This window comes from Paramisgurnus dabryanus, chromosome 18 (genome assembly GCF_030506205.2).
Source record: "Paramisgurnus dabryanus chromosome 18, PD_genome_1.1, whole genome shotgun sequence".
NCBI lineage: Eukaryota > Metazoa > Chordata > Actinopteri > Cypriniformes > Cobitidae > Paramisgurnus > Paramisgurnus dabryanus.
The window spans coordinates 17,535,963-17,552,610 of NC_133354.1; the positions used below are offsets into that span (position 1 = coordinate 17,535,963).

The 16,648-nt window shown below is 36.6% G+C and overlaps 2 protein-coding genes across 2 annotated transcripts; both read left to right on the top strand.

Annotated features, from left to right (window-relative positions):
- Nucleotides 1-594: 594 nt before the first annotated feature.
- On the top strand, nucleotides 595-5,130 carry adssl (adenylosuccinate synthase, like). The gene is made up of 13 exons (XM_065287047.1): nucleotides 595-862; nucleotides 1,172-1,274; nucleotides 1,642-1,710; nucleotides 1,838-1,888; nucleotides 2,011-2,077; nucleotides 2,168-2,275; nucleotides 2,373-2,454; nucleotides 2,541-2,667; nucleotides 2,773-2,927; nucleotides 3,022-3,146; nucleotides 3,846-3,943; nucleotides 4,095-4,244; nucleotides 4,364-5,130. Exons 1-13 carry the CDS (start codon nucleotides 638-640, stop codon nucleotides 4,414-4,416), a joined length of 1,413 nt encoding a protein of 470 aa, XP_065143119.1. The 5' UTR covers nucleotides 595-637; the 3' UTR covers nucleotides 4,417-5,130.
- Nucleotides 5,131-8,895: 3,765 nt separating this feature from the next.
- Nucleotides 8,896-13,598, top strand: stx5al (syntaxin 5A, like). The gene is made up of 11 exons (XM_065287048.1): nucleotides 8,896-9,024; nucleotides 9,570-9,831; nucleotides 10,345-10,415; nucleotides 10,562-10,617; nucleotides 10,706-10,776; nucleotides 10,866-10,982; nucleotides 11,057-11,113; nucleotides 11,221-11,302; nucleotides 11,386-11,483; nucleotides 11,568-11,689; nucleotides 13,122-13,598. The coding sequence occupies exons 2-11, from the start codon at nucleotides 9,619-9,621 to the stop codon at nucleotides 13,279-13,281; spliced, it is 1,047 nt and encodes a 348-aa protein (XP_065143120.1). The 5' UTR covers nucleotides 8,896-9,024; nucleotides 9,570-9,618; the 3' UTR covers nucleotides 13,282-13,598.
- The last annotated feature ends 3,050 nt before the right edge of the window (nucleotides 13,599-16,648 follow it).

The following is a 16,648-nucleotide window of genomic DNA, read 5'->3' on the forward strand; positions in this document are numbered from 1 at the left end:
GACATGTGCAACAAATGGATATAGGGTGTCAAACTCATAGATTTGCATCATTTAAAATTCAGAAGCTCTTTTTAAAATATTTGGGGTCAACCTCTGGCACAGCTTTAAACTTATCAAATCCTATCAGAGGTCCAGAATGTCATTGAAACACATCAGTGGCTTTGCTATCATCAGTATTAAACATGTTACCCCTTGAAGTACCCCTCCCTGCAGAGCCCCCCCACATAACAAATCCCAATTTAACCCCTGGGTATATATACACCATAATATATAGTTTACTATAGTAAATACTAAAGTATATATAGTTACAATATTTTTCCATGTGCGTTCAGAATGTACCCGCCAAAATAAAACTGTGAAGTTAGCTATGTTAGGGTACTAAAACCGCCAATGTAACAGCTCTGAAGAAAATCAATTAAATTGAGTTGCATTAAAATAGCCTATCTACCGCATCCGTCTTCATTTCCATAATAAGTCCTAAACACATGTTTCATTTTTAAACAGGTTTGGGTCTCCATCTAACCCTCTTTTTATATATACAATCCCGCAGGACTTTTATTTTGAAAGCGAATACCGTGTGCGGCCATGTTGGAGTAGCGTAGCTGCCTTCACACTGTTCTCTACACACACTTTCGGCATGGCTGCGGATAACACAATGTCTAATGGCCAGGAAACGGCCTCGTTAAACGGTGAACCCGCGCTGAAGCGCTCCAAAGAAAGCGAAAGGGTCGAGTCTCTGCGGATGCCGCGAGAGCCTCAAAATAAAGTGACTGTAGTGCTGGGAGCTCAATGGGGAGATGAAGGCAAGGGGAAAGTGGTCGACCTCTTGGCTATGGACGCCGACATTGTGTGCAGATGCCAGGTGAACGGTCATCGTCTTAATTCATCTTCGTTTTGTTTTGTTTTGTTGAATTTTAAAGTGTAATGTGTTGTGTGAGGCTTGATTTCGTAACGTGTGTAAAGCATCGCATATTGGTGAGTCTGATGGAAACCCATCAGTTAAGGAAGAGGGAAGCTAGAAAGGATCACGTGACGCAAAAGTTGTTTCAATTATTCGCACTGTTGGCGGTACGACGGTGTTAAGACACCGGATGAGGCTGGCGGTGTCACTTGTTTGATCTTCTCGCGAAACATTGCCTCATGTTTTATAACGCTTGTTTGTTATTATCAGGGAGGAAATAACGCGGGACATACAGTAGTGGTGGATTCAGTTGAGTATGACTTCCACCTGCTGCCTAGTGGCGTCCTCAACAAAAAGGCCACTTCTTTTATTGGTATGTTTGCTTTCAGGAATCACGTGATTTATTGTTGCCAACACGTTTATCTAGCAGAGTTTTTATTGTGGTATAAATATACACTTTGTCCTTATTTACATACTGTCATGTAGTTACAGCCCGGTATGATTGTTTTATTATTAATTTTTTCCTGAAGTACAAAATGTCATGTTAAGCAGAATGTCCATTTAAAAATTGTGGGTAGTTATTTGTACTGCCAATTTTGGAAAAAGATTGCTTATTTCACACACTTAAAGTTATTTTTTAAATAAATGGCAAACAAATGGTTAAAAGATTTGCATATGATCTTTAGTAATGTTGACCTGCTTTTGTGTTTGCTGAGGTCTCTGCTTGCTTTGTTTTGCAGGAAATGGTGTTGTGATTCACCTGCCGGGACTTTTTGATGAAGCAGAGAAAAACGCGCAGAAAGGCAACGGTAAATTGTGCATTAGAACTAAAATAAACTTTGTTCACGACTATATTGTATGATGTGGCTTATATTTTTCTCTATGTTGGAGATAGTTATACATTTCTTGTGCCTTAATGTTTTTTGTCTAATACAGGACTTCAAGGTTGGGAGGAGCGGCTGAAGATATCAGACAGGGCACATATTGGTAAGTTTCTGTTTTGGCTCCATCTGACAGATGACATTGACTATAAATAGCCTTTGTCTATGAGAGAAAATATCAAGAAGTTAAAATCTGTTCTTTAAATGTATTCCTCCTGTTTCTTGTAGTGTTCAACTTTCATCAGGCAGCTGATGGGATACAGGAGCAGCTTAGACAGCAGCAGGCAGGAAAAAAGTGAGCCCTTTTTTCTCTTGCATTTGGACAATTATTCCCATAAAATTTGCCTCAAGATTAAAATTAATTTCAACATTCTCTGTTTTACAGCCTGGGCACAACCAAAAAAGGCATTGGACCTGCATATTCCTCCAAAGCAGCACGTAATGGTCTTAGAGTATGTGACCTTGTCTCCGACTTCACAGTGTTTGAGGAAAAGTAAGTGCAGTTGTTGTTTTTTTTGCTGTGACTTTTATGATTATTTCGATTGATGTGTGTTTGTTCCTGTATGACAACTGTTAATGCCTGTTCACAGGTTTCGGGTGCTGGCTGGTCATTTTCAGACCACTTATCCTAATCTTAATATTGATGTTGATGCTGAGCTTGAGCAACTGAAGGTGACTACATTTACAGTAACAGTAGTGGCATCTGTTTGTGATGTTTATAAACATGTTGTATAATATTTAACTTATTTAACTCACAGGGTTATGCTGAACGCTTACGGCCTTTAGTGACCGATGGAGTTTATTTCATGCACCAAGCCCTCACTGGACCAAGCAAGAAGATTCTGGTGGAAGGAGCCAATGCTGCCTTACTGGATATTGATTTTGGTATAAAAAAGCTTGTGTTTGATAGTATTTTAAAAACTAGCATGTACTTGATAGCATTTAACCATGCCGTCAATACTTACTTATAATAATTTATATCCTTTTCAGGGACATACCCCTTTGTGACATCTTCAAACTGCACTGTTGGAGGTGTCTGTACGGGACTTGGCGTCCCCCCGTCTCATGTAGGCCGTGTGTATGGAGTGGTAAAGGCCTACACCACCAGGGTGGGAGTTGGAGCATTCCCTACTGAGCAGGATAATGTGAGTTTGTGAGGTTAATGTGATTTTTCTCATTCCCTTACGTTTATATTTGACATTGTCAATATTCTTTCTTATTTTTTCATATTATTTTTAGGATACTGGTGATTTGCTACAAAGCAAAGGAAGAGAATTTGGTGTCACAACAGGCAGGCGGCGTCGCTGTGGGTGGTTGGACCTGGTTTTAGTTCGCTATGCCCACATGGTTAATGGGTTTACGGCGTAAGTAGGTTTAGGTTTTTAGGTTTCAGTTGCAGTTGGATGAGCTGTATACATTCATGGATGTGTTGCATATAAGTGGGAAAGATTAAAATGCAACAGTGGCTAAATTGGATGAATCTTATCTGTAGTGTTTGAATTCATTATAGGCCAGATTTGCTAATAATTTAGTCAGTCTTGTAAGATTTCACAGGATGATTCAGAATAAAAGTGTATGCATGTGAAATAACAGCAAAAGCCTCATCTGGAAAATCTAAGGGGCATTACATAACATTACATAACATTGTTTTCTACAAAACCAATTTTGACACTTTATAGTCCAGGGTCACTTATAGTAATAAATCTCATCTTTCGTTCAAATATAACTGTTTGATGCATTCATCCTCTTGATTGTTTGTATGTGTATTGCTTTGTAGAAGAATGTATGTGCGTATGCACATAACGCTCTATACAAAGTAACATTGCCATCTACTGGCATGGCATGCATAATCCAGTGCTTTTAATTATTTTCGTTGGTTTGTGTAAATGTGGATCTTTTTGATCATGTTGTCTCGTGTATACTAAATTTTTTATGTTTTTTTTCCAACAACATTGTCGTGTAAACGTAGCCTAATTTCAAAAGAAAAATGTTGATTGATTTGCCTCTTGGGATTTCATTTACAGCTGTTTGTAGTTTAATACTTTTCCTTTTTTCTCCCTTAGGATTGCTTTGACCAAGTTGGACATTCTTGATACATTGCCAGAAATAAAGATTGGCATAGCCTACACAGTTGATGGAAAGCCTCTTCCCAGTTTTCCAGGTTAGTTACCTGATTTGTAAAAATATACACACATTTTCATATTTCTATTTACACTGATCATAACACAATGTTGTACTGCAGTACTAATCATGCCTTAAAATACAAAGCAATAATAACTATTGTTATTAAAAAATGTTATTTTATTTTTCAGCAAACATGGATGTCCTGACTAAGGTTCAGGTGACTTATGAAACACTGCCTGGCTGGTGTTGTAGCACAGAGGGTGTGCGCAGTTTTGAAGAGCTGCCCCCTCAGGCACAGGCATACATCCAGTTTATAGAGAATTTCCTACAGGTGCCAGGTAAGAACACACCTGATCTATATAAAACATTTGTATAACCTACTACTACAATATAAACCACTAGAATGCTTATTAATTTATATATATATAGTTTAATCCTAAATGTTTTCCCTTTTCAGTAAAGTGGGTGGGAGTTGGCAAATCAAGAGAAAGCATGATAAAGCTGTTCTAATGAAAGGAACACGAGAAGCTAAACTTCATTTGATGGTCTGCCTAGACGTCAGACTTCATGATCGTTGGGGGGACCAGAATCATCTTATATGCATCTGTGCTGAGATTAAGGCTAAGCGCAGGTTTCAAATTCACGGAATGTTCCATAGTGTACACCAGCAATGTGTCTAGAGGTCAGGTTTGGACCAGTCTGACCCAATTCTTTGCAATTGTTTTTCCTTGACTCATAACGAGTTGTTCCAAAGCGCTCCCCAGAATCGCTCAGAATATACTAATAAATTGTGGAGTTTCAGGTTATATTTTTTATGGTAGCTTATTAAATTTGCACCTGTCACATTCTGAGCATGTAAAAAGATTACTATATTCATTGCTATTTGGTGGATAAAACCAAAAAAGATTTTTAAGGTGTAACGTATTGTGCTGTTAACTTTTTTATCTAATCAAGCGTGAGGAGTATGCGAAAGGTCTTAAGTCATATGTCTGTTTATGAATACTTTCAGACTGATTTACAGTAGTTTAAAATATCAAAAGGGACTTTGATGCAAAGTTTTGTGATATTGATGAAAGGCATTGTTAAATTGTCAGCAATATTGTACTCAGACGCAGTTCTTGAATCTATGATGGGCAGCTGTACAGGCCAATATTACATTGCATTCCACCTAGTGGTCAAATATATTTGCTGCTGTTCAATAAAGTGCAAATATTTGCACCATGATTACTTTTGGCGAATGTTTTTAATGTCATGTATTTTTAACGCAGTATATGCTTGCTTGAATATTAATTGGTGTCACCCCCAATTTTTTAATAAAAATTAAATGGTCGTATGTAACGATTATCTCACGAGGCAAAAGCTGTAGTGTTATAATTGTATTAAGCGAGTTTTAATCTGTTGTGATTGATTCTCTGCTGTCTATCATTTGGGATGGACGCTCTTGTGAGTGTGTACGCATGCAAATGTTTTTATAGAACTGTAGCTTTTATTTCTGTTGACGCGTGTTCTTAAATTAACTGTATCGTCATTTAAATTGATTTTAATGTGTTTCTGAATGACATACTGCCCTAGGGGCCAGTCACACCAAAAGCTCTTTAAACGCTTGCAAACGCAAGGTGCGGCTTTTTATATTGCTAAGCAACCACCGTGTCAGCTGTCTAGTCAATCAAATATTGAAGCGTGAGCGCTCTTTTGCTGTTAACTGTCATATTAGCAGAAACTTTAAAAAGAGGACGCTTGCTCTGACCTTGTTTGAGGGTGAGAGGTGCACAAATACGCAGGAGAGAGTGAGCGAGTGTAGTCCGGTTCTTCAAAGCAACTGTAAACTTCCCTCACCACAACGTAAGGCCCGCCTCTCCCCTCATTCGATTGGACAATGGAAAGACGCGAATGCGGCATAAGGCGCTCAACGCACATAAACAGCGCGCAAACGCTCACTGACCATAGAATATCATTAAAATAAGGCGCCTGCAACTGCCATAAACGCGTTTGGTGTGACTGGCCCCTTACGCGTTCTTTTGTTTGTGCGTGTATCCGTCCTTGAGGTTTTATCAGCTCCCTACAACGGTGTCATCATTACTACTACAAACAATAAATGATATGTAAACATTGTGTTCGAGATATGGTTGCCATTCGTCCAGCCCTATACGGAGAGGCTGCAGAACTGGAGCAAGGCAGATTTAGGCCTACGCTATTTGTATTTGGTATAATACAATGTGTTTTGTGTGGTTTATGGTTTAAAAAAAAAAAAACATTATTTTCTACATGCCGTATATTTTTGTAGCTCCAGGTTTCCCTATCTTCCAGAAACGCACTTCATGTACAAAACTCATCGATTTGAAAAGCACTATGTCCCTGATTGGCCAGCTAACCTGTACGTTGTAATTGGCCTGAATGCCTCTGATGTCAGCCGGAAATATGACGCTCCTTACCATGTTTAAAAGATTCAGTCACAATGCAAGGCATTTATTATGAACACATTACATCAGATAAACATCACTGAACACACAACAATCCACTGTATTAGCTATATTCATTTTAGGTTTTCATATTTAAAATTACAGTCACCTCTCTCACAGATTGGTTTATTATCAGTAATGAACTAATAAAAGTAATCATTCACACACACACACACACACCAGAGGTTGCGTTAGACTTTTTCAATCTCCGTCATTTTTTTTGAAGTTGTAAAAATTCCATCATAGTCAATTATTATCCATCATTTCATGTTTTAATGATAATAATTGTTATCGTTCACATGTTTATTTCTAATCATGAACTTACAAGACGAGTATACTATTTAAACTGTGTTTATTTATTTGTGTAGAGAACAGATTACAATCAAGTTGTCTAATCACAGGCCAATACGTTTCTTTTGCTTTAATAACACAGCGCAAGTACATGTTTTCCCTCACAACAGCCAAGTTCTTGCGATAAATCTGCAATAAATCCGTATGGAAAAAAGTTTATTGTTCAGAAACTTTTCGATTTTTCCTTTAAATGTATCAAATGTATCAGTATCAATGGGTTAAATGCAGAGGTCTCAGTTTAAGTATGGTTGCATACTTGAAAAGCATGTCCCTTAAATCTGTAAGGCAAAAAAGCTTATTGTTTAGCTTTTTTTATTTTACTATAAATATTTATATTAAAACATATACAAATATTTATAATAATTACGCAAGGTACAAAGTAAAAAAGACAAACAAGTTAATACCTTAAGGAAAAAAAATTGTGTATAAAAGTTCCTCCACCTCCAAAAAAATATAAATATTTATAACAATAATGCAAGCTACAAAGTATAATAGAAAAACAAGTCTTTACCTGAAATGTGTGTGTCTGTGTGTGTGTGTGTCTGTGTGTGTCTGTTCACTACTCACTGTGATGGGTTAAATTCAGAGGTTACATTTTGAGTATGCGTTGCATACTTGACAAGCATGTCACTTTTTACCTCTGAATTACAATGCTGGTAATAAATCTGCAGGGCAAAAAAGTTAATTGTTTAGTATTTTTGTTTACATTAAATGTTTCAATTAAAACATATACAAATATTTATAATAATTACACAAGATTCAAAGTATAATAAACAAACCTGAAAGAAAAAAATATGTATATGTCCCTTCTCCTCCCACTGTCATACCTCTGAATTAATATGCTGGCAATAGATTTCTATGGAAAAAAGTTCATTGTTCATCAACTTTTCTACTTTTCCATTAAATGTTTCAATTAAAACATTCAAATATTTATAATAATTACGCAAGGTACAAAGTGTAATAAACAAACACGTCATTACCTGAAACCTCCCATTGTCCTTCAGCTGGGGCAGTAGCCCAGTGGTTAGAGAGTTTTGGGATTTTTATCCAAGACTGTGAATTTGTGTATAAGTCCCTCCCACTGTCATCACATCTTAATTCAATTACTGGCAATGCCTATACTGTTGGCAAAAATGGCATGTATGGCATGTTTTAGCAATATTTCTATATTTTTCCTTTTAAAGTCTGTTTAAGTGATATTAAATATGTGTTTTGAGTTTGTCACACCACAGAAACATGTGTTATTAACCACCCAGCCAAATTTATAAAGTGTTTATACATTATAATAATTATTTTTATAATAATCTGGCAACACTGCGAATGCTGCATCCGCGCGCTCTGATTCCCGCCACAGCGGTTAAGGAAAAATAAATTGCCTCACAGCGGCCTGAGTAAATCTCCATCATTTACACTACAACATTGGGGACGTCCCGTATTTTGAGTATATTTGTCCCGTTTATTGACAGCGACGCTGATCTAACATCAGTGACTGATACAAAAGGCTTGTTCAATTTCACGTGGCGCCCATATAACCGAGAGGCAGATAACATCAAAATCCCGCGAGAGCAATTCGAGAAATCATACAGAGACTGCTATCCATATGCTCTCGCGGTACTTTGATGTCATCCGCCTGTCAGTTTTTGCCGCGCCACACAAACAACAGTAGCAGTGGTGATCCCGATACTTGAGAATGATCACCCCCTCAAGCACAATCAATATACGTTTAAGAGGATCAAATAATGTTTCTTTTTTAAATAGTGGGATATTTAGCTGTTTGTGCATGTAAAAAATCTGATATCACTGATCCAGACCTGCCTAAATCGCCTCAAATCCAATTCGGCTATGCGTAAATGAATGTGTTAAAAGTACCTGCTGTAAATTAACAAACAATTAATAAAACTACACTATGTTGCATAAGAGTTATAAATTAATATTTAATTATGAGATAAGCTATCATTTTGAAAAATTGCTTAAATACACTGTATAAACAAAAACATATCCGCACTGCTGCGGCAGTCCATCGTTTGTCCCGTATTTCAGAGTGATAAAGTTGGCAACCCTAGTTCGAGAAGAGATAAAAACACGTTTAGTTAATAATTAACAAAATTAATTGCGTTTTCAACGGATATAATAAGAATAGAATATTCAGGGATTACAACGCCACCTTCTGTCGGAAAAAATTGAGACTAACCCAACTCTAAAGGAAACGTGGCAATGACGTGTCAATATTTAAATTAAGACCCGGATGTTCACAGCCTGCACAGTGTACAGTTCAACCAAAAGAGAAACAGACGCAGTCATTTAACCGGTGAGAAATAAATACTAACATTACAGTACTGACACTGACAGACACATCAACACTGCTCACTATTTCAGATGCCTGCGTCGTTTTTATCAGTGTTTGACCAGTGACACGTCTTAAAATAATCACTGTCAGTTACACAGTTAGCCTAGCAGCTAACATGAGCTAAATATCAGGTAAGTTAGAGTATTAAAAAAACGAGACACGCATTTAATGATTATGGTTGTCATATATTTGTTTTCATGCTTGTGTTTTACATCAGTTGTATTAAGCAGAAGAGTCACAACAGGAGAAACATTAGTTGTGAAAACAGCTGTTTAGACTTAAAATCTGGTGAGATTTAGACATTACTAGTAGTAGCTTCCACAAAATCTAGCTCCACTTCTTACTGTCATAATTATTACAGAAAAGTGCATGCTTGTCATTCTAGTTGTATCTCAAAGAAAGATGCCAAATTACAATCTAAATGTCACATTTGTACTTTTACAGAATTATAATTTCAAGTAATACTCCAAATAAGTTTGGCTGTTAATCTTCTTTTATAATTTCAGTTTGGATTGTGTGTATGGTCTCGTCATAAGGTGATGAGTTGGTGCATCGATGAACACCCGTCGCCGCCACGGTCCTAAAAGCAGCCAGGACGGGGTCTACACTGGGCCGGCTCAGACCCAGTCCCAGCTGGTCCAACAGCTGGAAACCCCCCTGGCTGTGCCAGCACCCATCGCTGCCCCTATTGTAGACACCATCAGCATGTCCTGCCGAGACCGTACCAGCGAGTTTCAATCCGTCTGCAAGTCCCTGCAGGGGAGACAGGTGTGAAAACCTTTCATGCATGCTGTTAAAGGGATAGTTCATTCAAAAATGAATATTCTGTCATCATTTACTCACTCTCATGTTTTTACAAACCTGTATAAATGTTATTGTTCTGATGAACCCAAAGGAAGATATTTTGTAACCCCATTCACTTCCATAGTAGGAAAAAAGAATACTATGGAAGTGATTGGGGCTCGCGAATGGTTTGATTACGAACATTCCTTAAAATATCCTTCTTTGTGTTCATCAGAACATTGAAATTTTTACAGGTTTGTGATTACATTTACAATTACAATTACATTTTTGGGTAAACTATTCCTTTAAAGACTTACTGGATTATTGCACACTGATATAATGCTGTGTGATGATTATGTAGACAATGTATATATAATATATGTGTGCACTGCGAGTGAACATTAAGATCAACAACATAGTCTTTTTTGAATAGTGATTGTTCGAGATCAAAAGGCAAAAATGGTAAAAATTGTTTTCTTGTTTGTCATTCTTTACTAGAATGGAGCCCAGCTCGCCCGACCTATCAACAATGCAGTCAGACAACGGAGTGAATTCACTCTCGTGGCTAAGTAAGTAGAAATAATATTTTATATATAGTATCAGCACAGAGACATGCATTTAACCTATAATTTATTCAGGCTAACTTAAGTTTTAATGGCCTGCTTATTTCACCGACTTGGCTTTATGACAGATATTGATTGCATCTTTTTAACAGGCGAATTGGAAGAGACCTCAGCAACACTTTTGCCAAGCTGGAAAAGCTCACGATGCGTAAGAGTCTTTTTCTCTAGGCATCCGACAAACGTTTCAGTCTCTGCTGTTTTTGATATGTGTATTAATGTCTCTCTTTCTAATGCAGTTGCCAAAAGGAAGTCACTTTTTGATGACAAAGCGACTGAAATAGATGAACTCACTTACATTGTGAAACAGGTCAGGATGGACGTTTCACGATCTTTCCCAGGAATATGGTGTAATCCTGACTTTTCATTTCATACTATAATCTCTCTGTGCTCATTCAGGACATCAACAGTCTGAATAAGCAGATAGCTGGGTTGCAAGATATTGTTCGATCTCGAAGTGGACAGAATGGTAGACATCTTCAAACACATTCCAACACCATCGTCGTTTCATTGCAGGTATTAACCTCTGCCATTAGTGATTAAAAGTTGATTTTTTACTTAAATTAACCCTATTATTTCTGTTCAAAAAGTCCAAACTGGCATCTATGTCAAGTGACTTCAAGTCAGTGCTGGAAGTCAGAACAGAGGTAAATGTTATTCATTCATTTTTTATTAAATGCTTTGGTATGCATCTTGCCATTTGAAGTTATTTTGTAAGATTTTGGCCAATTTTTATTGTTGTTGGATTTTTTAGAACCTAAAGCAACAGAGAACCAGACAAGAACATTTTTCACAAGCTTCTGCGTCTGCCTCCTCTTTCCATGCCAACAACTTTAGTAAGAACATTGTGGTAAAGCAATGATGAGTTTCACATGAATGTACACTTTCAAATTTACTCATCATCACTTCCATTTATCAGACAATTCAGTGCTCATGCAGGACGATTCCAAAAAGAGTGATATATCTATAGATATGGACCTACACGGCAGTCAGGAGATGCAGTTAATCAATAAACGGGTATTGATTGTTTGTAATGGTCAAATGATTACTTTAAATGTTTATTTAAACAAAGCCCTGAGTTTGTGTCATGTGACCTTTTAGGACGAATACATACAGAACCGAGCGGACACTATGCAGAATATAGAGTCCACTATTGTGGAGCTTGGGTCTATATTTCAGCAACTGGCTCATATGGTTAAAGAGCAGGAAGAGACGGTACAGAGGTAAGATAATTCCTGTCTCTAAAAACCATTTCCTTCAGTGTACAAGTCTTTATTTTCTTCTGTTCTACAGTTTCAAATCAATAAGCAACTTTCTTTTTCCCATTTACTTCCATTTATGGTCCAGTCATCCTGTTAGGATCATAACAGCTTTCAGATGTTGTAATTGGCTATTTAGTCATGACTGTAATAACTGGCAGAGTACAATACTGGTATAACTTAAAGGGGACATATAAAGAAAATCTGAGTTTTTCCATGTTTAAGTGCTATAATTAAATCCCCAATGCTTCTATCAACCTAGAAAATGTGAAAAAGATCAACCCAGTAACTTGGTATGGTAAACCATTTTCTGCAAGCATTGAAATTTGCTCCACTTGCGATGTCAAAAGGGGATCTTATTGTAATAATACTGACCCTTAATCTGCACTATCCATTCACGGCACTGCCATTTAGTGCAGAGATCAGCTTATTTGCATTTAAAAGGACACACCCAAAACGTTTTTGCTCACACGTACAAAGTGGCAATTTTAACATGCTATAATAAATTATCCATATGGTATTTTAAGCTAGAATTTGACATACAGTATGTACTTTGAGGACACCAAAGATTTATTTTACATGTTTAAAAAGTCTTACAAAATGTCCCATTTAAATGATAAGTAAGAGAAATATGTTTTCTCAGTTTATTTAGTTGCAATGCTGTCCTAGCTAACATTTTAACTAAAGCTACATCTTCAATTTTATGAAGCAAAATTATTTTCCCTTTTTTATTTTGAATAGTTTTAAAAGACACATGTTATGCAAAATTTACCATTACAAGGTGTTTGGACATACAGTAAATGTGTTGGCAGTGTGTGAACAGACTTTATTTTTTAACCAAAAGCACTCACTGTCTGTTGGTAAAGGAGTTGAGGAGCTGTAGTTCATCTGCATTTAAAGGTAAAAAGTAAAACATGAAAACAGCATTTTTGCCCCCACCAAATTAGTGGCATTTGAGCTAAAACTTTACAGACACATTCTAGGCACACCTGAGACTTGTATAAATGGGCATAATATTAGGGATGCACCGATAGGATTTTTTTGGGCCGATACCGATTTAAACAGATGCACGTGGCTTGTCATCATCTTTCACCCATCCTCGGGAAGCTTTTCTTCTTCTTGTTTTATTTACGTGTGTCATTTGAGTGATACGTTACAGATAAATTGCCGCCTGCTTTACCAGAGGTGAACGTAGCAAACATCAAATACGGCCAGTGGGAATTTTTTACAGAAAGACTAAAAATACAGGAAATTATTTAAACCGAATGATAGAGGGATAGAAGGGTAAAATACGGGAGAATATTGGGAAAAACGGGAGGGTGGATGGGATGATAATATGTGGCCTTTAAATGTAACTTTTTTCACAAAATAAACTTTCCCTTTTCATCCCTGACAGAATTGATGCTAATGTCGAGGACACTCAGCTGAACGTGGACCTTGCTCATGGAGAGATACTGAAATATTTTCAGTCCGTCTCCAACAATCGCTGGCTCCTCATCAAGATTTTCCTCATCCTCATTATCTTTTTCATTGTGTTTGTGGTTTTCATGGCCTGACGGCACAGGTGTGCCATGATCCTCTTGTAAGGAGAGCAATTGTGGGATTGTCAGTATTCAAGCATTACTCGCCATCTCTGTTTTCTCTTGTCTCTGATCATTATTCTTACATTTGTTGTGCATCATGCTATAGTCCTTTTAGCATGTGTGTACTGGCGGTTGAGCTCTCTTTTTTTATGAATTTTATTTTGTCCACCAAAATTTGTGAAATTTGTTATTTTATATTATGTTATAGCTTTGTGATTAGCATTACTTTCTGTACACATCTGTTATCTTTAAACTGAAACATCTTACATTAAAAAAAGCATTTCCATTTAGTTCCTGATATTTAAATAAAAATAAAATCATGCAGGGGTTTATATAAGGAATTAAAATAAATTTTGTATTAAGATGGTGAGTGATAAACTGCCAAATAGTCTTAAAAGCCAGCAATGCTTCTGTATTTTGATAGTGAGTCTTCTCTAAGGTTTTAATAAGTGTAGTTTAAAGGTTAGGGTGTTTTAACACTGTTGCGTCACTTAAATACTGCTGGAAGTTGGTAAAGCTGGCAGAGGATCAATATTTGGTTCTATTGGTTTGGTTTATCAAACCTGGTCAGAACTGAAAATGTGGCGTTGCCTAAAGACCTGATCTTTTGTAGCGGTCATGTACCTAGAAATAAATGCTTAATGCTTATCCCTGTATAATTATTGTAAAATACTTTTATGTTATTGATTTCAGTGAGTGTTTTATCTGAAACATTATTCACATGCGTGTACAGTGACATACATGATTCCTTAAAGGTCTGCTTTGGTTCTTTGAGAATCCTGTTGTCAAACTCTTAATATAAAAAGGATCTTTTGTTAAGAATACAATAATTTGCTTTTAACTGGATATACTTGGGTTAGGGATAAGTCCAATGTAATTTCTTAATGCAAGTCAAAATAAAATGGTTATTTTTGAAAAGAAAATTCTGAAGCTGAATTCCTTAGTTTGATAAACATGTCCTATTTATTTTGTTCTTATAACAAACATTTTTAAAAGATGACTAGTCAAACCTTTACTATCAAACAAAAGACAACACATTAATTCTGGAATTAGAGAAATTACTGACATACTTGTAGAATAATGTCGGTTAAAAGGAAACTCCACTTTTTTGAAAATCTGCTAATTCTAATTTTTCAGAGATAAACATTTGATTTTTACAGTTTTGGAATCAATTTAGCTGATCTTCGGGGTCTGGCGGTACCACTTTTAGCATAGCTTAGCATCATCCATTGAATCTGATTAGACCATTAGCATTGTGCTAAAAAATAACCAAAGAGTTTTGATATTTTTCCTATTTAAAACTTAACTCTTCTGAAGTTACATCGTGTACTAAGACTGACGGAAAATTAAAAGTTGTGATTTTCTAGGCAGATATGGCTAGGAACTACTCTCATTCTGGAGTAATAATCAAGGACTTTGCTGCCGTAACATGGCTGCAGGAGGCGTAGTGATATTACGCAGAACCTAAAAAATAGTCCTCTGCTATTGACAGTAACCAAGGGGACTATTTTCAGGCAGTGTGTAATATTACTGACTCATATATCGAAACTCTTTGGTTATTTTTTGTGCGATGCTATGGTCTAATCAGATTCAATGGATTATGCTAATCTACAGTATGCTAAAAGTGGTACCGCCAGACCTGGAGATCAGCTGAATGGATTCCAAAACTGCAAAAATGTAATGTTAAACTCTAGGGGAGCTGGAAAATTAGCATATTTTTTTAAAGAAGTGTGGAGTGTCCCTTTAAGTACTATACAAAAAAGTATTGCTGACCTACCTTAGAATTAGAAGTGAGGGAGTGATTTGGCAAGCAGGTCCTGAAGATCCAACATCTCTTCAAGTGTAATTTAATAAGATGATTTGTGTGGAGCAGAAGCCAGCCATCTGTACGTGTCCTTTTTCTATCACCCTGTCCTGTCTAAGACCCTATGAACACTTTACTAAGAAACCATACTTGAGCACCACTTGGGTTAGGAAAACACCGCTGATCAAAGGAACATATGAATCGAAATGGTACGCGTAACCGACGCGAAAATGGTAGAAAATGGTAAGAAAATAGGAAAGAGAATTTCGCGTACCTGATAGTATTGAAGTCCCCAGTTCGTCAAAAAGTGACGCGAAAGGTATACCCTCCGCGTCAACATATTGACGCATGGTCAAGTGTCGTCAAATATTGACGCCATGGGTGTGAGACTGGGTTGGCCAGTGAACCACTTTTAGTGCAATTTAGCACTATTTGTTTTTATAGTGAACTGGCATTGTTTGGTTTGAAAGACTTATCTTGGTCTCTTTTTATTAATAAAGTTTTTCACTAAAGTCTGTTGTTGTTAATATTGAATAAATAAAATTGCAAAATATTTAATAAAACAATGCAATACATAAAAAATCAAAATGTCTCATGCCCCAAAAAGCCTTAAAGGGACACTCCACTTTTTTTGAAAATATACTGTAAGACGTCACCCACTGGTCCAACGACGGAGTCCAATGGCGTGGGGAGAAGGGGTCTCGTGTTCTCGTTTTCCTTTAGCGCTTCTAGAAGAATAATTCCATTTATTTAATTTGTTTCTTTGACCTCTGTGGTTAAATTATAATCTGACTCCAATTTAATATAGTAAGAATTTAGTGTATTATTCCAATTATCTGTTGATCATAATTTATATGTTTGATTATTTATAAATTCCCATAGTCTTAGTTATTCGTTCATTAGGGACCCGGTATCGCACAGAGTATACGCCGGCCGTTGTGTATATCTCACGGACACAAGATTGTCAGTCTGATCTTAGTCAGAGGTTGCCGGGAAAACTAATATTTTTATGTCGGGCCGCTCCATGCTTGCTCCGATCATAAAAATAATTAATTTAGTTTAGCGCTCATGCAACTTGCTAAGGCAGGTGATAGACATAAATCTTAGAGTTTTAATGAATGTGCCCCATGCTCCATTCGAACATCAAAACACCAGTGTGATCATATCCTGACAGAATAATCTTGCGGTAATACCAGACTCCTTCTAATCTACTAGTCATAATAATTTCTGAAAGAATTAAAATAAATCAATACAATTTATGAAGAATTAAAATGAATAACAATTTATTATACCAGGCAGGTTCCAGCTTAAAGAATATCACATAATACAGAATATGATTCAATTTCAATTAAAATGATCAACAGTTGCAAAAGTTACAAAGTCATACCTGATAATAGACACTCTGGCTACAGAGTACTTCTATCATGAATATAATACACCTAAAATGGTGTAAGAAGATTCTTGTTAAAGATTTCTTCCATGATGTTTTAGTACACACACAAAGTGTGGGAGCTTCTGGGTACAGAATGGCTCCAT

Coding starts and splice junctions, on each gene's coding strand:
- adssl (XM_065287047.1), top strand. CDS start 638: ATGGCTGCGGATAACACAATGTCTAATGGCCAGGAAACGGCCTCGTTA. Junction 2,078..2,167: donor CAGCAGCAGGCAGGAAAAAA/GTGAGCCCTTTT, acceptor TCTGTTTTACAG/CCTGGGCACAACCAAAAAAG. Junction 3,147..3,845: donor ATGGTTAATGGGTTTACGGC/GTAAGTAGGTTT, acceptor TTTCTCCCTTAG/GATTGCTTTGACCAAGTTGG.
- stx5al (XM_065287048.1), top strand. CDS start 9,619: ATGAACACCCGTCGCCGCCACGGTCCTAAAAGCAGCCAGGACGGGGTC. Junction 10,777..10,865: donor TCACTTACATTGTGAAACAG/GTCAGGATGGAC, acceptor GTGCTCATTCAG/GACATCAACAGTCTGAATAA. Junction 10,983..11,056: donor CCATCGTCGTTTCATTGCAG/GTATTAACCTCT, acceptor CTGTTCAAAAAG/TCCAAACTGGCATCTATGTC.